This window comes from Onychomys torridus, chromosome 16 (genome assembly GCF_903995425.1).
Source record: "Onychomys torridus chromosome 16, mOncTor1.1, whole genome shotgun sequence".
Taxonomy (NCBI): domain Eukaryota; kingdom Metazoa; phylum Chordata; class Mammalia; order Rodentia; family Cricetidae; genus Onychomys; species Onychomys torridus.
In genome coordinates this window covers 5467262-5487261 of record NC_050458.1, presented here as the reverse complement: position 1 = coordinate 5487261, position 20000 = coordinate 5467262, and the positions used below count along the sequence as shown (strand labels likewise).

Genomic DNA, 20000 nt, shown 5'->3' with positions numbered 1-20000 from the left:
TTATTTTGGCTATGGAATTTTTAATTGGCTAAATGATGAAGAACTTAAGTGCAACTTTGTAATTATTTTGAATTCTGCTGATGCTATTGTGGAAAGTGCATTTTGAATTATGATTTGCAAGTATCATTTTTATTTCATCAGAATTCCTAAGATTTCTTTATAAATACCATACATATAAACCTAGATGGATATACTAATTAGTGACTCATTTTAATTTTATTTTTTTAAAGGTAAATTTAAGTCTACTTAGTTTATATGTTATTGAAATGAGGCAGAATAAAGAAAGAAAGGTCATAGTTCACTCTGTGTCGTGGAGAATAGTTGCCTGCTATATTAATTGAAGCACTAACATGGCTGAGTTAGTGATTACTGGCCAGTGCATACTGTCTGGTTGTTTTCAAAGTTTAAATCTTCATTTTTTCCTCTTATGTTTCAGAAGCTGAGCGGTCAGAAAGAAATACATTTGCAGAAAGGCTTTCTGCTGTGGAGGCCATTGCAAATGCAATATCAGTTGTTTCAAGTAATGGCCCAGGTAATCGGGCTGGATCATCAAGTAGTCGAAGGTAATACGATTTTTACAAGGAAAGTTTAATTGGAGGAAAAAGGTCCCAAGTCCAGAAAGCAGTGTATCTCTTACTGTCGTGTGCGTGGATTGGTGGGTCCTCTTTTGTTTGATTCTGGCTTCTCCAATAACACTGGGGAAATGTCTGATAACTAGAGTCTAAAGACTAGGATCTCTAACAATTGATAAATGAGATGATTGAATGTGTTCTGAACTTCTTATTCTTCTTAGGTAGTTGTTTTCTTTAGATGGAGAACAAGGAACACAATAGAGTCATTGACCAAAACAACAACAACCACCACCACCACCCTCAGTCTTTTACTTATTATGTTGCTTATTTAGGTCCATTCCTCAGATGTCTTAATTATCTAGGAAGAAATAAAAGGCTGGTGTGTATTTTGAATGTTTGATTTTAAATTTTCAGGTTTTCTGAGTTGTTGGATGGATAATCCTTTATAACCTATGAAAATTGCTAGGTATTTGGCTAGATGTTAAACGAAGACTCAGTACTTTTCTGTAGGAAAAAGGGCAAGCTTATTTTAGATATGAGAGAGTCAAGCTTCTTGGTTGTTGACAAGTGGTGTGTGAAAGCACTGCTCCCTGGGTAGTAACGTGGTCGGTGGAGAAGCCTACTTCAGGCGAAAACACAAAGGGCCTATTTTCTGCTACATACTCATCTTTCCCTTTCAAAATGTTTTTTTTCTTCAATTGGCATTAGGAAAGCTACCAAGCTGATAGTTTTCCTGAGCTCAGAAAGATCTAAAAGTGAGACTTAACAAAGAACTCTGTGACCAAATTATAATTTTAAATGGTACACAAACATGTATACTGTACAGAATGGAAATTACTACCAGCTTATTTATCTAGAACTGCATTAAGCAAAGTGTTTACTCTAAAATGGGAAGCAACTTAAATTCTTCATGAAGAAATTAGTCTCTGAATTATTTCAGGTATTTCATTTTCTCAGAGAAATTGCAGATGCCAACCACTTTGGACTCTGATATGGTTGGTCCATATACTGCCATCTTTTTCATGTAAGGATTATTTTGAAGGCAGAGACTAAAAGGAGCTCCAAGAGTGGGCGCTGAGTCACTCACAGAGATAAATTGGCAGAGTGAGCTCCTTTGAGGAATTTGCCGAAGATTCCACTGCAGTGCTCTTAACCAGTGCAAACTCAGGGCTGCCGGTTGACCAGATGACAGCGCAGGAGGCGGTTATCCACGCCGGGCCGTAGCAAGTCCACAGACTGCTTCACTGAAGTGAACCCTCCTCTAGCCTCCAGTGGATTTTGTAGGCGATGCCCCTTGAGGAGTATGCAGGCTGGGATTCCTGGGCTGTGAGCTCAGCACTGATGCAGTTTCACTGTTGAATGGAATTCTGTAATGACGTCAGTGATGCTGTGACTCAAGTTTTGTTGTGTGACTCGATAGTTCCTGAGTACAAAGGGCAGATTTAGTGGAAAGCTTGATTGATGCATCTGATTGCAGGTGTATATACTCTAGCGATTGTTAATCTGGAAGACACATGACCTTCACTTTTTTGTCACAGTGTTATATTTGAACATGACTGGATTCTAAGGCTTCTGTAGCATGGATATAACGTGCTTACAAAGAGGAAATTACACCATCCTTGAATTCTTCCATATTGTCAGAAAACACGATGACTCCAGGCAAGCCTGTATGAAGGAAGAAATGTCAAAACTCTGAATCTTAGCAGCCAAGGTGGTACCTCCTCAGTATTGTCCTCAGCCACTGAGGATCCAGGTGAATCTCCATGAATTGTGTACAGCATCTTGAAGAATAATTTTCTTTTTGTTTTTGTTTTTTTATTTTTTTAAGAATCTGTATGAGGAGCTGGGCAATATACTTAAAAGTGTTCCCAAGACCTAATGAAGAAAAAGGTTAAGGACAATTTTAAAAAATGACAAGGAATGACCCCCTCATTTAATATTGAATTGACTACATCACAACAACAGAGTTGGGAGTTTCAAGTTCAAGATGAGACTTTGGTCCCAATTTCCTTCATTTATTCCTAATGTACTCTAAGCTAGAAGTTGGAGAATACCCCACACGTCTGCTTTGTCCTATGCAGTGTTAAGTTTTAAAAAATCTGAATGCCTTTAGATGATCATGTATACCATGTGCATGGCAAAGAACAAAACATCAGTTTGTCACTATTTCTGTTTCTTCTCCTGACTTCCCGTTACAGTCATTATTTTATGTTTCTCACCCAGCAGGCATTTCACTGTGACCCTAGAATGAGCACTTTCCTTAACAAGCCCCAAACACACATTTTTTCCCAGGTTATGGGCAGTGCCTCCATTTTTACCACACTTCCCATCTGGGCTTTGAGAACATCCGTGTTGGCATCCCCAGCGTCTGTCATCCCAGTGCACAGTCACTGGTGTGCTCTGCTGTTGGGAAGAAACCTGCTTTTTTCCCTCTGAGTAATGACTTTGAACAGAGAAGTGACTTTGACTGAAATAGTCACGGTACTCTGCTCCCTTCTGTCTTGAAAAACTTTCATCTTGAATTTCTAAATTGGGATGTAGGGGAGACTGTTCAGTAGATATTTATAGCAGTAAATCTTTTAAGAGGTAATACAAAATAAAACTTACTTTGGAGTCTTCTAGTGTTTGTTCCAAAAGTACACCACAAATACATTTCTAAAAACGCATTCTGTTCCTGGAAATAGCCTCTTCAAAGAGACTGTCATGCCCTTAAGTTTTCTATAAAAGCAGAAATATGTTGATATGGAAAAACATATTTACTCTGAGATTAAATAGTTGTTATAGTTGGAGACTCCAAACATTAACAAGATCATTCAAGATTATTTATTTATATTACGCTTCTCTCATAAATTATTAGGTCTTTATGGCTGCATGGGACAATGAAGTCACCATCTGTTATCTTGCCCTTATAATTATAATTGAGTTTCTACTCTTTATTTAGAAGCTTTAAAACTTGTGGCTCAGTGGAGGGATTTGTGCTCTTATCCTGAGCGTGATTGTGTGGCTGGAGTGAGCTTTTTTTACTCAGGTACAGTACAGGTTTGTGTGTAGGAAGGCACTAGTCCCCCTATGAGGTCTTCGTGAGTAGTTATCTTTTTAGTGATGTAAACCACCTGTATAGTGTTCTTTCTTTCTTTCTAGAGCAGGAAGAAAAACCAAATCAAGCCCTAGACAGTAACATTTTTAATTTTACTAATTTCTTGAAAGTGTGAGTTGTACTGTTTGTTGAGGCTTTTTGTTTTGTTTTGTCGTTTTTTTTGTTGTTGTTGTTGTTGTTTTGGGGGTCTTTTTTGGCATTGAAAAAAATCTGAATTGTTCTTTGTTTTAAAATTGCTCGTGTGGATATTAGTTTAATTATTTTTGAGTTCACAGAAAAGGGATTTAGTATGCTAATAATCGTTGTGTACTAATCAGTTTTGTTGATATTTGTTATTAAACTTAATTTTTAGGAAATGGGACTGCAAACCTTTGTTGTAATGTTTAGCTGTAAATTTATCCTAAGTGTGTGAAAGATTATTTCTCTCTTCCTTCACCCAAACTTTGGTTCCCTGAGCTCTAGTTTGCTGGGGGCGTCGATTCTTTCAGTGTTACATTGGGTCCGAGACCCCTAGCATTATTTCTACCCTCTGCTGACTCAGTCTGTGATTACAGAATTGGCATGTGTACTTCATTTCCCTTGCCTGAGCTTCTCAGATGAGAACTTCTGTACACCTCCTGTCAGGTTAGACATGGTAATGAGTTCTGATTTTGTCCATGTCCTTCTAGTTTGAGATTACGGGAAATGATGAGACGGTCATTGAGAGCAGCTGGTTTGGGTAGACATGAGGCTGGAGCTTCATCCAGTGACCACCAGGATCCAGTTTCACCCCCCATAGCTCCCCCTAGTTGGGTTCCTGACCCACCTTCAATGGATCCTGGTAAGATCTCTTGTTTTATTTAGTGTTTAATAAAAAAGGCAAGGTTGTGAAAGGAGAAATGACGTTTTAGTGAATACTTTAAAATTGTGATAGTAGAATGGTGAACGCTACAACTTGATTAGTTGAAAATTTGGTCTAAGGGGTTTGGTTTTTTTTTTTTAGAATTTTCTCTGACATAATGTATTTCTATGTTGGTAAGAGGCTTGTTGATGCCCCCTTGATTGTAATTGAATGAATGATTGGCTCAGTGGATTTTCCATAGTCTGGAAAAGAAATTTCCATTTAACCTTTTGTTGGATTTGACCATTGGTTTGTGGAGAAAACCTTAAGGCCTATTAAGGGAAAGGTTAGGGGTATGTTGCCCATAATGATATGCATCCTGCTGTTCTGTTTACTGAAAGATGGTGACATTGATTTTATCCTGGCCCCCGCTGTGGGATCTCTTACCACAGCAGCGACTGGCAGTGGTCAAGGACCAAGCACCTCCACCGTCCCAGGTAAGAGCAGACTGTCGTCTGCTTGGGTGACATACTACCGGGTACAGGGCTCTGGATAAAGTTTGTACTCTGGTCACAAGGATCCTGTTTCTCTTTGCTTAAAAACAGTATTACATGCTATGTAATCTTTCATATATATATATAATATGGAGTATGGTGTTTGCATACATACATTAAGAAATCAATTGGAATTTATAAAATGTGTTACTATGCTTAAAGTCTTTGTATTAAGTTAATTTGCCTTAAGGATATTCTGGTGACTTACTCTATGCACCTGATAGGTTTTTCAGAACTCTCTTTCTTTCTTTTGCTTAGTATTAAGTGACTCTGCTTTATTACAGGTCCTTCCACAGAGCCTTCTGTAGTGGAGTCCAAGGACCGAAAGGCAAATGCTCATTTCATATTAAAATTGTTGTGTGACAGTGCAGTTCTGCAGCCATACCTTCGAGAGCTCCTTTCTGCCAAGTAAGAAGCTGGACAACCTCTTCAGATGAATATTTAGCTCAGTGACTTACTGTTTAAAATGATCTTGTGACATATTAAAAGCAAAATCTATCAGTATATTTCTTCTGCTAATACCACATTTATGAATCATCAGTACCCAGCTATTAAATTTTCTTTAGTGAAAGAGGCATTCTCAACATCAGAGAATATACCCTGAATGAAGAGAAACCAACTTTTATGTTAGTTGGATCAGAGTATATGTTTCTCTGGGGGAAAAAAAAGCACAAAATGATGTTGTCATGGGTAATGCATCACTTAGGAAGCTGAGGCAGGAGAATTGTGGTCAGGGCCATCATAGACACAATAGTAAGATTGTCTCTCTGACAGCATCACAGAATAGTCTTTCTGTGACTGAAACAAAAATACAGTTGTGTGTTTAGAGTGAACACTTTCTTTTCTAGTGAACAGAAGGATAATATCTGTTTGTGTTTTTCGGTGTCTCACTGTGTAGCCCTGGCTGGCCTGGAACTCTGTAGGCCAGGCTGGCTATTCATAGAGATCTGCTTGTCTCTGCCTCCTGAGTGCTGGTTTAACGCCGTAAGCCATCACACCTGTCTAAACTTTCTCATTTTAGGGATGCAAGAGGGATGACCCCATTTATGTCAGCTGTAAGCGGCCGAGCTTATCCTGCTGCAATTACCATCCTAGAAACAGCCCAGAAAATCGCAAAAGGTGATTAATATAGTTAAAGCCTAAAGAAGCTACTCATTTTTAATTTGAATAGATTCTTGTCACATGATCAGTGCAGTCATTCAAACCATATTTCTGTATATAAGTGATGTAATTGAAACTATCAAGGTAATTTTGTATGTATAAAATTTAGTTAATACTTTTTTCAAATACATTTTTAATTGATAGTATAACATCTTTTGAAAAGTAATACAGTGTTGTTGCTTGTGCTTAGTTGATGGCTTTAATAAAAGTTTATAGCAATAAAGGACTTTATATATTGCCATACAGCAGTAATGGACTACATCTGACTCTGAGTTCTTGCTAATAGCAAGAATTGAGGAGTATCAGTTTCTGCCATTTAGTTCTTAAAGATGAATTATCTTTTTTTTTAAACACTGGTTTTAATAAATTGCAAGATGGTTTATAATTTACTAAATAAAACACAGACTCAGAGTCTTGGTTTTTTGAGACAGTGTCTTACCATGTAGTATAGGCTAACTCTAACTTGTGACCTCCTGCCTCTGCCTCTAGTGTGCTGGGGTTACAGGTGTGCACTGTCGGGGCTGACTCAGACTTGAGTCTTAACTACTGGACACAGGACTAAGGATTCCAGTGGCCAGAGTGTGTATTGTCATCACATACAGTGACAGTACAGTCAGTTTGAGAGTATATTGTCATCACATACAGTGACAATACAGTCAGTTTGAGTGTGTATTGTCATCACATACAGTGACGGTACAGTCAGTTTGAGAGTGTATTATCACAGTGACGGTACAATCAGTTTGAGTGTGTATTGTCATCACATACAGTGACGGTACAGTCAGTTTGAGTGTGTATTGTCATCACATACAGTGACGGTACAGTCAGTTTGAGAGTGTATTATCACAGTGACGGTACAGTCAGTTTGAGTGTGTATTGTCATCACATACAGTGACGGTACAGTCAGTTTGAGAGTGTATTATCACAGTGACGGTACAGTCAGTTTGAGTGTGTATTGTCATCACATACAGTGACGGTACAGTCAGTTTGAGTGTGTATTGTCATCACATACAGTGACGGTACAGTCAGTTTGAGTGTGTATTGTCATCACATACAGTGACGATACAGTGCCTTTTTTGCTCCAGAATTGGTTGGATTTTCTTATACATTGAGTTAAGCAAATGATTTTCAAGTATGTGGCTATTATGTGTTTATGTATGTCTGTGCACCATGTGTGTGCCTTCTCAGGCCGGAAGTGGTTATTCGGTCTCTGAAGACTGTAGTTAAACACAGTTTTGAGCTGTTGTATAAGTGCTGGGAACCCTGAGGAGCATCCAGTGTGCTTTGCGCTAGAGCCATCTCCAGCTAGACTTTTGAAATTTTGACTAACAAAAAGTTTTAATTAATGTGAAGTGACTTCTAATTATACTGAATATGTATTAGAGCTCCTCAGTTGTGGTTGTGATTAAGTCATTTTCTGATAGATGAATTTCTGTGTTCTTAATATTTTAGCTGAAGTGTCCTCCAGTGAAAAAGAGGAAGATGTGTTTATGGGAATGGTTTGCCCGTCAGGCACTAACCCTGATGACTCTCCTTTGTACGTCTTGTGTTGCAACGACACCTGCAGTTTCACGTGGACTGGAGCAGAGCACATCAACCAGGTAAGAGATGCTGACGTCTCTTCCATTTCCTTCCCTCCTCTATTAGAGGTAGAAGTATGCAAGTAGGTCTGGTATTTTCTTTCAGTTTTAAAATAATACAAAGAATTAATTTTGATTTGATTCCTACACAAATAAGGCAAAAAAGGATCATTTGTTACTCAATTAAATAGGGGAGATTATGAGATTTGGGTCTTGGCGGGTGGTAGACTGTGATCCATGCTGTTGATTCAGATTTTATAATTACTGTCTGAGATAAAGATTGTTTTGATGAGCTAGTAGTAGTAGGTTTTCATCCTTTGACGTTGTCAATTGCACATTCATCCTGTCCTCCTTGTTTCCCCAGCACCTTACCGTCACCCTCATTAGCTGTGATTAAATTATAATGAGATGTGCATGTACTGACTGGTTTAGAAAAGTGACCCATTGTCGTTGCAGGACATCTTTGAGTGTCGCACTTGCGGGCTACTGGAGTCGCTGTGTTGTTGTACAGAGTGTGCGAGGGTCTGTCACAAAGGGCATGACTGCAAGTAAGTCCAGTTGTAGTTTTAAGAAATCTGGTCAACTATTATGCTTCGTTGTTGCATAGTTTAGAAAGGTTTGTTTTCCTCACATTTCAGTTTATACATACAGAAATGTGCTTTTTGATTTTGTGTCTTGTCAAATACTTGTTTTCTGTTATGTGTAGTCCTCCTTAACAAAAAGCAGGACAATAGGCTAAGGAATGTGTAATTAGAATCAGATTAATATTCTTAATTAGTCAGATTAATGCTTCTAAGCACATTTACAGAATAGTTTCAACTACGAACCTCCCATCATTAAATGTGTTCTGATGAGCAGTTGGACTATGCCTTGTTTATTTTTTTAATGCTTTTGTCTTTTTTCCCTCACTGGAGTCCTAGCTGGTTTTGTTAGTTTTCACAGACCTGTAGTAAAACTATGCAGCACCTAATGTTTACAGTGTCTCAGTGTTACCAACAGGAACCCTGCTATAAATAGCATCAATATGTGGCTGTCGTAGGTAATAGAAATTGGCTATCAGAACCCTCCATTTGGGCTCGCTAAGATGGATCAGCTGATAAAGGCATGATGCGCCTGAATTTGATCCCTTGGTTCACATAATGCAAAGAGAGATTTGACTTGTAAATTGTCCTCTAACTCTTGGACGTGCTCTGTGGCACAAGTGTAGTACCTCTGTCTTCACTCATGCTGCCCCATAAACAAGCAGATGTAAAAACCATCTCAATTTCTGCATCGATGCTTAGTTGCACTTGGTGTTTATTAGGTATACTCGCTGCCCTGCCCCGGGTGAACAGGTATTTCATGTTCCTTATAACAGTTAGAGGGTTGACTAGATGCATATGAGAGGGCCACCTAGGGTTAGTTGGGGATTTGGGGGTTGAGGAATAGAATAGAAGTGACTGTCCCAGGGCATTACAGGGTGCTGTTTTTTTTTTTTTATAGAAATTTTTAGTGTTGCTTTCTGGATTTCACACCGTGAAATAATCGTTCTTGGATATAGCTTATAACAGTTACACTTTGCATTTTAACACAAGCAAGAATTACATCATGTTGTAGCTCCTCATTTTAGTGTAGATCTCTATTAAAAGTTTTCCTATATATGAACTTTTCTGTGAATTCTTACAGACTCAAGCGAACTTCACCAACAGCCTATTGTGATTGTTGGGAGAAATGTAAGTGTAAAACTCTGATTGCTGGACAGAAATCTGCTCGCCTTGATCTCCTTTATCGCCTGCTCACTGCTACAAATCTGGTCACCCTACCAAACAGTAGGCAAGTAGAATTCTTAGAATGCAGAACAGGTAGATGGGGAGAGCTCAGCACATGCTGGTACGTCTCTCACTCCCACAACATGTTCTGTTTTCCAGGGGAGAGCACCTCTTGCTGTTCTTAGTACAGACTGTGGCCAGGCAGACAGTGGAACACTGTCAGTACAGGCCTCCACGAATCAGGGAGGATCGTAACCGGAAAACAGCCAGTCCTGAAGGTGAGTGCATCGAACAGTTATAACTCGTGTGCACAGCAGTGGATTTTATTTTCGTCTGACCCACTTCCCCCTTTTCAGATTCAGATATGCCTGATCACGACTTAGAGCCTCCAAGGTTTGCCCAGCTCGCATTGGAGCGAGTCCTGCAGGACTGGAATGCTTTAAGATCTATGATTATGTTTGGGTCACAGGAGAATAAAGATCCGTATGTATTTGTAAAACATTTTCAAGTGCCTCTGCTGCTTCTGTGTTAGCGTTGCTTCCTGCAGTGTCTCTCTCCTTGTCTCCTCCAGTCTGAGTGCCAGCAGTAGGATAGGCCATCTTTTGCCAGAAGAGCAGGTCTACCTCAATCAGCAGAGCGGCACCATCCGGCTGGACTGTTTCACTCACTGCCTCATCGTCAAGTGTACGGCTGATATTCTGGTGAGCTCTTCCATTCTTAGCATCCTCCCGTGGTTCTAAGTCAGACTTCTTGCTGACTACTTCTGATTACAACCATTCAACCCTGCTCCCTCCAAACCTACACTAAATAATTTAAAATAGCAGCATAAAGTTATGGTAAAATATTGCAAAATTAAGGAAGCAAAAATGTTTAGTGAATCTAACCCATTAGACTGGTCCCCAAAATCTAACAAGCTGAGTTCAGACCCTGGGATCCACATGGTGGAAGGCGAAGACCAACTCTACAAGTTTTCTCTGACTTCCATACATGCGCACACATGTTCATATATGCACACAAACAAAAATCATTTTCAACATTTTATTGGAAACTATTAACATTTAAAAAGTAACAGCGCAGTGACTTAATATTTAACCATCTTCGAAATATCTTGGCATTAATAGAATGATTACAACTTTTACAGCTTTTAGATACTCTGCTGGGCACCTTAGTAAAAGAACTCCAGAACAAATACACACCTGGACGTCGAGAAGAAGCAATTGCCGTGACAATGAGGTTTCTACGGTCCGTGGCAAGAGTGTTTGTCATTCTCAGTGTGGAAATGGCTTCATCCAAAAAGAAAAAGTAAGGCACTAAAAAAATGTTGGCACTCATTTTTAGTATGATAATGTCACTATGTGTATGAGAGGACTCAGATTTCTTTTTCCTTCTGCTATAGCAATTTTATCCCACAGCCGATTGGAAAGTGCAAGCGTGTGTTCCAAGCACTGCTTCCTTACGCTGTAGAAGAGCTGTGCAATGTGGCAGAGTCTCTGATTGTCCCTGTCAGGATGGGGATTGCCCGCCCCACAGCACCATTTACACTGGCCAGTACTAGCATAGACGCCATGCAAGGCAGCGAAGAACTGTTTTCAGTAGAACCATTGCCTCCGCGGCCGTCATCAGATCAGTCGAGCAGGTACGCCAGTTCTTGGTATAGAAATGTTACGTGTGCACCGTCAAAGCTGGGCTTTTGAGTAGCAGTTTAAACACTTTCTCAAGTCTAATTTTGTTACCTTAGTGCAAGAATAATCATGTTTTAGTATTATCTGACCAGCACATAATAAACTCTTGGAAATGGAACACTCACTGCTAAGTGAAAAACGGATCAAGACAGAAATTAAGAAAGAAAATAATAATAGCCCTTTGGTGGTGGTGGCACACACCATTAACTCTGGTACTCGGGAGGAAGAGGCAGGTGAATGTCTTGAGTACCATGCCAGCGTGGCCTACAGATCATCAAGGATAGCCAGGGCTACACAAAGAAATTCTGACTCAAGAACAAAAACAAACAAACAAAACCCCAAACTAGGGGCAGCAAGATGGTTTAGCAGATAAAGGCACTTACCATCAAACTTGACAACCTGAGTTCAATCCTCGGGGGCCCCCTATGACGGAAGGACAGAACCGACTCTTGCAAGTAGTCCTGACTTCCACATTCACCATGGCATTTAGATGTGCACATGTGCCTACATACACACACACACACAGAGAGAGAGAGAATAGAGTAGAAAAATATAAACCTTAAAAAAACCAAACCAAAACTAAATTTGAGAGAGAGAGAGAGAGAGAGAGAGAGAGGGAGGGAGGGAGGGAGGGAGGGAGGGAGGGAGGGAGGGAGAGAGAGAGAGAGAGAGAGGGAGAGAGAGAAGGAGAAGAAAAAAAAAGATCTTCAGCACCAAGCTCCTTCTTGACTTCTGGAAACAATCTATTACTGAGAGTGTTTTTTGGCTTTTTTGAGACAGGGTTTCCCTGTGTAGTTTTGGTGCCTGTCCTGGATCTTGCTCTGTAGACCAGGCTGGCCTCGAACTCACAGAGATCCGCCTGGCTCTGCCTCCTGAGTGCTGGGATTAAAGGTGTGCGCCACCGCCTCCTGGCCCTGATCTTTATTATTAAAATATGGTTTTTAACTGGAAAAGTTTCTTTTTACTATATTGTTTGTTTGTTTGTTTATTTGTTTGTTTATTCATTCATTCAGGACAGGATTTTTTTGTATAGCCCTGGCTGTCATTGAAATCAGAGATTCACCTTCCCCTGCCTCTCCACATGCTGGAAATAAAGGTGTGCAGCACCACACCTGGCTCTTTTGACTTACTGAGGAGGTTTATTGTCAGATTCTACTAAGTCACATTTTACCTACACAGCTCTTCTGTCAGTCTCTCCACTGCCAAACCAGTAATTTTCTAGAAGATTTGTAAATTAAATTCTACAACTTCTCACATGATTTTGTTAGCTAAGTCTGTCTAGACTTCATGTGATACTGATCCCAATACCCTCACAAGTTCTTAATTACTTTGTGTTGTTTAAAAACAAATAGTATTTAGTACATTATATATACTGACTTTTGCTTCCCCCCCAGCCCCTCACTCCTGCTGCCCCCACAACACCCCAAGACCTGGTCTTTCTAACCCAGGCTACCCTCAAACTCCTGGTAGTCCTTCACCTCAGCTTCCCCGATGCCAGGATGACATGTGCCAGCTGCCATGCCTGGCAGAGTTAACTTTTAATATGGAAAATCCTATAATTTTACAGTGTTTAGAAATACCTTTTGGGGTTTGGGGATTTAGCTCAGTGGTAGAGCGCTTGCAAGGCCCAGGGTTCGATCCTCAGCTCCACAAAAAAAAAAAAAAAAGAAATACCTTTTGGACTGGGTATGGTGGTACACACCTGTGACCCCTTTTTCTCTGGAAATCATCTCTCAGCTTCTCCTGTGCCTCTGTAATAATGCATCTGTTTTACTAGGTACTGAGCATCCTGGTTGGCAAGTACCGACTGCTTATATGGAGGTGCTGCTAGCTTAGTTGGATTTCAGATCATCCTTTGGTTCTCATTTCTCAGGAGAACTAAGATGAGGAAAGACAACAGTTTTCCATCTTAACATCTCTCCTTTTAATATCCCTTAGCCCATTCCTGAACTACCAAGGACTAGTTAATATCACATCTCTAGTTTCTGGTCTGTTTAAAACTTTACTCAGCGATTCTTCATTTTATGAGGAGGCACCTGCCTTTAATTGTTTCTATGTCAAGTTTTAAGAGAAGGGAATCTTTGAGCGCTCTACTTTGGGTTGTTCCTCTGTTTTAGGATAAATGAGTTAGAAACTAACAAATAAGTAGGTACCACGCCGGTGCAGACTGGAAATTGTGCTTGTTGTTAGTGGATAAATGAATGATGGCAGTGCTTTTGGCATTGGCGGGTGCTGGAGGAAAGGAAGAATGTGAAGAATGTGCTGCTCCGTGAGGGGCTCACTCGGGAGAGCTGTCTCACCGCCTCCTGTGCGACTCCTTCCAGCTCCAGCCCGTCCCAGTCATCCTACATCATCCGGAATCCACAGCAGAGACGCATCAGCCAGTCACAGCCTGCCAGAGGCCGAGATGAGGAACAGGATGATATTGTTTCAGCAGATGTGGAGGAGGTACTTTTAATTGTTTTAAATGCAGGTGATGAACTTTGATTTGGTGGGAAGAGCAGTCACTGTCAACATTAATGGCAGTGGCTTAAAACTACCACGTGTCCCATCCAACCTGTAGACTTCTGTTACACTCATTTGTGTGGCTCTGTGTATTGCAGTGATGTCAGTAATCTTTCGTTTATTGAGTACCACGAAACTGGACATATAAACTTGTTTTTTTAACCTAAAAATTCAGAGTAAAGATATTTTCAATGTTAACATTAGTTTTTAGTAGTCTAGTATTTGAAAGACAGGAAATGGGAATTTTATAATGGTTGAAGTACATAGAAAATTCAACCCTTTCCCCATTCTCCAGAACAGCTTTATACTTCTAATTTTAAGGTTCTGTTTATGAACTGAAATTATAAACTGTGGAATATGTTGATAGAATTTTTTTTTAAGATTTATTTTGTTTATTATATAAACAGTGTTTCTGCAAATTTGCCTGTACGCCAGAAGAGGGCACCAGATCTCATTACAGATGGTTGTAAGCCACCATGTGGTTGCTGGGAATTGAACTCGGGACCTCTGGAAGAGCAGTCAGTGCTCTTAACCTCTGAGCCATCTCTCCAGCTCCTGATAGAATTTTTGATACTAAATTTTCATTAGCAAATGAATTTTGAAGCTGCATAGTATGAACTTAGAATTCCTTATTTTAGAGTGCTTTGCATTTTATTTCACTAATTCTGTGGAGGAAACTGGTCGAGAGGTCTGCTGTGTGCTATAATTATCTACAAGTAAGATTCTGGGTTTAGGTTGAGGTGGTGGAAGGCGTGGCTGGAGAGGAGGACCATCATGATGAACAGGAAGAACACGGGGAAGAAACCGCTGAGGCTGAGGGCCACCACGATGAGCATGATGAAGATGGTATGCAGGCTGTTTGGGAACAAGTAGGAAAGAAATTGGGTGCCTGGAAAGCGAGAAGCCTCATTTGCTCCATAGTTAAGCAATTGACTTTCTGCCAAGGCACTCGGCGGGGTCTCTTAAGGTTTTAGCAAGAAATATAAACATACACAAAATAATTTAAGTGCCATGCCCCTGCTCCCGCCCCCTATTCCTACCCTGTTTTTGTCTAAGGAACTTGTTTGTTTGAGTTAGGGTCTCGAGTATCCTGAACTGAGCTCAGCCTCGTGGTTAGATGGGATGACCTTGAACTTCTCACCCTCCTGCTTCCACTTCCCAGGTGCTGGGACTATAGCTGTGCATGACTATGCCAAATTTATTGATGGTGGGGATCCAGCCAGGACTTCGTGCATGCTAAGCAAGTGCTCTACCAACTGAACCACATCCCTAGCCTGCCTTCATTTCTTTCATTCTTTCTTGTTTGGGGCTGGTGGATAGCTCAGTGGTAAGGCGTTGTTGTCAAGCCTGTGACCCAAGTTCAGTCCTAGGTACCCACACGGTAGAAGGAGAAAACACATTCCCACTAGGTGTCCTCTGGCCTCCACACACAGGCCCACCTCACTGCCTACCACACAAGTAAATGTGATTGAAAAGTGGGTCATTTAGCCAGACATGGTGGTGCACGCCTTTAATTCCAACACTTGGGCAGCAGAAGCAGGCTGATCTCTGTCTGATCTACCAAGCAAGTTCCTGGACAGCTAGGGCTGTTACACAGAGAAACCCTGTGTCAAACCTCCACCCCCCAAAACAAACAAAAAATCTGTTTGTTTAATGTGTGTATGGTTTGTGAGTCCAAGCATGCGTGTACATAGCTTGTGTGTGTGTGTGTGGAGGCCAGTGACAGTTGTGCATTTTCTCTCTCTTGCCACTTTGTGAGATCTGGTGATGGATCTCAGATCTCAGAGCTTACACTAGGGCCTGTGCCCACTGAGTCATCCCACTGACCTAGTCCCATTTCCTTTAAAAGTAATCGACACTCTGGAAGCTGAGGCAAGGTCTGTCTGTCTATCTCCTCCCTCCCTCCCTCCCTCCCTCCCTCCCTCCCTCCCTCCCTCCCTCCCTCTCTCTCTCCCTCTTCCCTGAGACAGGGTTTTTCTGTGTAGTTTTGGTCCCTGTCCTGGATCTCACTCTGTAGACCATACTGTCCTCGAACTCATAGAGATCCATCTGGGATTAAAGGCATGCTCTACCACTGCCCAGCTTGAGGCAGGATTTCTAATTTAAGGCCAGCCTGGGCTACATAGCAAGAACTTGTCTGATTCCCCTCACCTGTAAAATACATTAATTGTACTTTAACAAGAACTTGGCGATGGTGAGAAAGGAAAACAATCTCCCCAGAGGTAGCGCCGTGTGCTCTGTGTTCCCTGTGCAGGCCTTCTAAAGGCCCGGGCATCTCTGTGGCTTTGTGCTGACGGGAGCTCAGCTGCATTGTTACAGTTTTGTGTGTCTTGGTGTGTCACTGTGGACTACAAAGAACGGCTGTTTTAAGTCCTCTTCTAACTAGGACAGATGGGTTGTGGTGCTGCCCAGACCCCGAGGCTCTGAAGGAGATGCATCACTGTGGAAAAGCTCACTCTCCCTTTGCTGAGCAGCCAGTAATTCCTCCTGAGGAGTCGCTGCCATCCAGCTCTTGGGAATTTTCCTGCCCTCCCTCCTTCCCCGTGTACTTCATAGTTCCTACCCTAGGACATTCTGTATGATTATTCGGTGAATTGTCTCTCCTGTTGTTTCTAGGAAGTGACATGGAGCTAGACCTGTTAGCAGCTGCTGAAACAGAAAGTGACAGCGAAAGTAACCATAGTAACCAGGACAATGCTAGTGGGCGCAGAAGTGTTGTCACTGCTGCCACAGCTGGCTCAGAGGCAGGTACGTCATCCCCGGAGAAGCCGAGGCTGGTGTGCGGACCCTGGAGGACCCTGGAGCACGTGCATGTGGGGAGCCAGAGCCTGTTTCGTCTTTTTCCTTTCTGTCCTGTTGTTGTCAGCTTTTGTTTTTTCGGTAATGGATATTTGAAAGGGTTATGTTCTAATTAAACTGTTTCTGTGGTGGCTTTTCAGTGTTACACATCATCTTGCATGAGGTGAACATGGTTAATTAGCAGTGGACTTACGGTGCATTTTGTTCTCAATTGAAACCTCAGGGGCGAGCAGTGTCCCTGCCTTTTTCTCTGAAGATGACTCTCAGTCCAACGACTCGAGTGACTCTGACAGCAGTAGCAGCCAGAGTGACGACATGGAGCAGGAGACCTTCATGCTCGATGAGCCACTGGAGAGAACCACCACCAGCTCCCATGCCAACGGGGCCGCCCAGGCCCCTCGCTCCATGCAGTGGGCCGTCCGCAATACGCAACATCAGCGAGCAGCTAGCACAGTGCCATCCAGCACATCTACACCAGCAGGCAAGTCTGGAAACTCAGTATTAATCCTAGGAGCCATTGTTCTCTAGAAAACTATGTAGTGTGGAAAGGCCTTTTGTTGAGTTTCAAATATAAGAAGTACATAAATAAACTTGATGAAGCAAAATTTCTTAGCCTTTGCATTATTGCTTCTTTTGGGCTGGATAATTATTATTGACAGCTCTTGTGCATTGTAGGGTGCTAAATTACATCCCTAGCCTTTACCTGGTAGATGCCACTAGTACCCCCAAACCCTGCTCTTCTCTACTCTCCCAGTTGTAACAGCACATTGCCAATGCTTTCTCTTGTGGTGGTCGTGACGTACAAAGTCACTCTTGGTTGATCATGTATTAATTCTTGCCCATCTTAATACCCCCCCCCCCCCCCAATTCTAGTTGTGGTACGCTTTTGTGCTCGTGTACATCGTGTTAATTGGTCATTTAGATTTGTGTGAGCACATACAGTGACAGTAGCAGTTAGCAACTATGTTAGCTCATTATAATTGTCCTTTTTCCTTATAGCAAGTTCCGCGGGTTTGATTTATATTGACCCTTCAAATTTACGCCGGAGCGGCACCATCAGTACAAGTGCTGCGGCCGCAGCAGCTGCTTTGGAAGCTAGCAATGCCAGCAGCTACCTCACATCTGCCAGCAGTTTAGCCAGGGCGTACAGCATTGTCATCAGACAAATCTCGGACTTGATGGGCCTCATCCCTAAGTATAATCACCTAGTGTACTCTCAGATTCCAGCAGCTGTGAGATTGACCTTCCAAGATGCAGTCAACTTACAGGTAGGAAACCATTGAAAAGCTGCTTCTTAGAATGTAGTGTTTTGCCCATCAACTAGGAGATTTTCAAAATAATGGGAATGTTACAGATGCTTAAATGTTGACATACTATTGCTATATCAAATTTAGCTCTGTTTGGATAGTTTTGACTATTTTAGTTTGATCTTCATAGAACTATGTAGAAGAAAAACTTATTCCCACGTGGAACTGGATGGTCAGTATTATGGATTCTACTGAAGCTCAATTACGTTATGGTTCTGCATTAGCATCTGCTGGTGATCCAGGACATCCAAATCATCCACTTCATGCCTCTCAGAATTCAGCTCGAAGAGAGAGGATGACTGCACGAGAAGAGGCCAGTTTAAGGACTCTTGAAGGCAGACGGTATGAAATTCTCCATGTCATTTGTGTGTTGTTGGGTCAGCCCCTAAGGCCTCGGTTAGAACTGTTTGCTGTTCCATTCGACCTCATCTTTTGGTAAATGAGAACTGTCTTACATTACTGGTTTTTGATAGACAGTTGAAGCAAAAATACTTTAGCCAAGTTATTATAATTGTTGTAAATCCATTCATGTCATCATAGGAATCTATTCTTAAAAACTATTGTTAGCCTATGTCCTTGTTTCCAAATACTCTATTTCTCTGCCTCTTTATAAGGCATGTATTTTTGGGAAGACTTGTTTTTGACTAGGACTGAGCATGAATGGAGTTTGTACTTAAAGAAAGGGAGTGTGATTGTCAGTGCTATGCTTTGCTTTCACCCCAACCCCATCCAGTTCAATCCTAAAGTGTCTTTATGTTTTTATCATGCGTTTCCTGTTCAGTTATAAAGTAGCACTTCTCAGGACTAGGAGTCAGCCTGACATGGAAGTCAGGACAGGGAAGTCAAGAGCTGTGCCATCTAGTGGGAATGACGGGTCTGCAGTCCGTCTGTGGGTTCCTGGCAGTCAGAACAATGAGAGAGGCCAGAGGTCTGGGGGACTGTAAGAGAGGGAGAGATGAAGGAAAACACTGACGTACAATAACTGTAGAGACAGGGCCGGGGTGGGCAAGGTTAATTATATTTTAGACTTGATTCTAAGATAAGGAAATTGAAAATAATTTCTTAATAGGAAATTAGAAAAATCTAGGAATAGAATTCACATACTTACCTTTGAACATTTGGGAATTGGGAACAAATTTATTTGATGGGCTGGTTGATAGAGCTATCTGCACTAGAGAGAAAGATTTGGTAGGCAGTGGTTTTTCTGTTCTAGGGGTTGTGCTCCCTAGAAGGACAACTTGTTTGGCTTTCTTGGGCTTCAGTCAGTTGCTCTAAAATGACAGTTTTCTGTGGCTGAAGAGAGAGAGAGTGATTCACAACACTTGTTTTGCAGAGGACCTGGGTTCAGTTCCTAGCTCACATGTGGCAGCTTACAATCATCTGTAACTCTAGTTCCAGGAGATCAGATACCCTCTTCTGACCTTCTGGACAGTGTACCCACCCATGTGGTACACAGTCTATGGTCAGGCAAAACACTCATACATAAAACATAAAATACCCTTAAAAACAAAACATAGCCAGGTGGCAGCGGTGTATGCCTTTAATCCTAGCACTTGTGGGGGGAGGCAGTGGCAGGCGTATCTCTGAGTTCAAGGCCAGCCTGGTCTCCAAAGCAAGATCCAGGAAAGGCACAAAGCTGCACAGAGAAACCCTGTCTTGAAAAACAAAAAAAAACCCAAAAAACAAAACATAGGATTCTGATGTGGGATCTTGGTTGATGTGAGCATTGTATGCCCTCCCCCAATCTTGATCATTATTACATTATAATCATGTAGTATGTATATAATTTATTCTATTAAGGTTATGATTTATTGACTCATTACAAATTTGGAACATTTTCATCATTTCCTTAGGAAATCTTACACACCTTAGTGGTCATTCCTATCCTGTTTTCTGTCTGTAGATTATGAATATATCATGTAAATAGAATCATATACTACATGGTCTTTTAGGACTGGCTTCTGTCACTTAACACAATGGCTTTTTGGCTCAACCATGTTTAATATGTGTGAATAACTCAAAAATATTCCGACAGTTGGTTAAAAATGTTAATCATTCACCAACTGGCATTTAGAGTATTACTACCTTTTCACTATTGTGCGTGATGTTGCATATTTCCGTAAAGGTTTTGTGTGGCCAAGTAGTTTTGGTATTTTACCTAGTTGCAAAATTGCTAGG

At 41.3% G+C, this 20000-nt stretch overlaps 1 protein-coding gene across 2 annotated transcripts in view; it reads left to right on the top strand.

Moving 5' to 3' along the window:
- Positions 1 to 20000, top strand: part of Ubr5 (ubiquitin protein ligase E3 component n-recognin 5) — a 116423-nt gene that overhangs the window by 70064 nt on the left and 26359 nt on the right. For both annotated transcript variants that reach the window (XM_036208260.1, XM_036208259.1), the window contains exons 22-40: positions 437 to 563; positions 4338 to 4489; positions 4891 to 4986; positions 5328 to 5451; positions 6065 to 6162; positions 7654 to 7802; positions 8238 to 8329; positions 9447 to 9593; positions 9689 to 9807; positions 9886 to 10012; positions 10101 to 10230; positions 10671 to 10831; positions 10926 to 11165; positions 13536 to 13659; positions 14451 to 14562; positions 16333 to 16464; positions 16739 to 16996; positions 17515 to 17783; positions 17953 to 18164. In XM_036208260.1, coding sequence (XP_036064153.1) covers positions 437 to 563; positions 4338 to 4489; positions 4891 to 4986; positions 5328 to 5451; positions 6065 to 6162; positions 7654 to 7802; positions 8238 to 8329; positions 9447 to 9593; positions 9689 to 9807; positions 9886 to 10012; positions 10101 to 10230; positions 10671 to 10831; positions 10926 to 11165; positions 13536 to 13659; positions 14451 to 14562; positions 16333 to 16464; positions 16739 to 16996; positions 17515 to 17783; positions 17953 to 18164 — 2869 coding nt within the window. The remainder of the gene's footprint in view (positions 1 to 436; positions 564 to 4337; positions 4490 to 4890; positions 4987 to 5327; positions 5452 to 6064; positions 6163 to 7653; positions 7803 to 8237; positions 8330 to 9446; positions 9594 to 9688; positions 9808 to 9885; positions 10013 to 10100; positions 10231 to 10670; positions 10832 to 10925; positions 11166 to 13535; positions 13660 to 14450; positions 14563 to 16332; positions 16465 to 16738; positions 16997 to 17514; positions 17784 to 17952; positions 18165 to 20000) is intronic.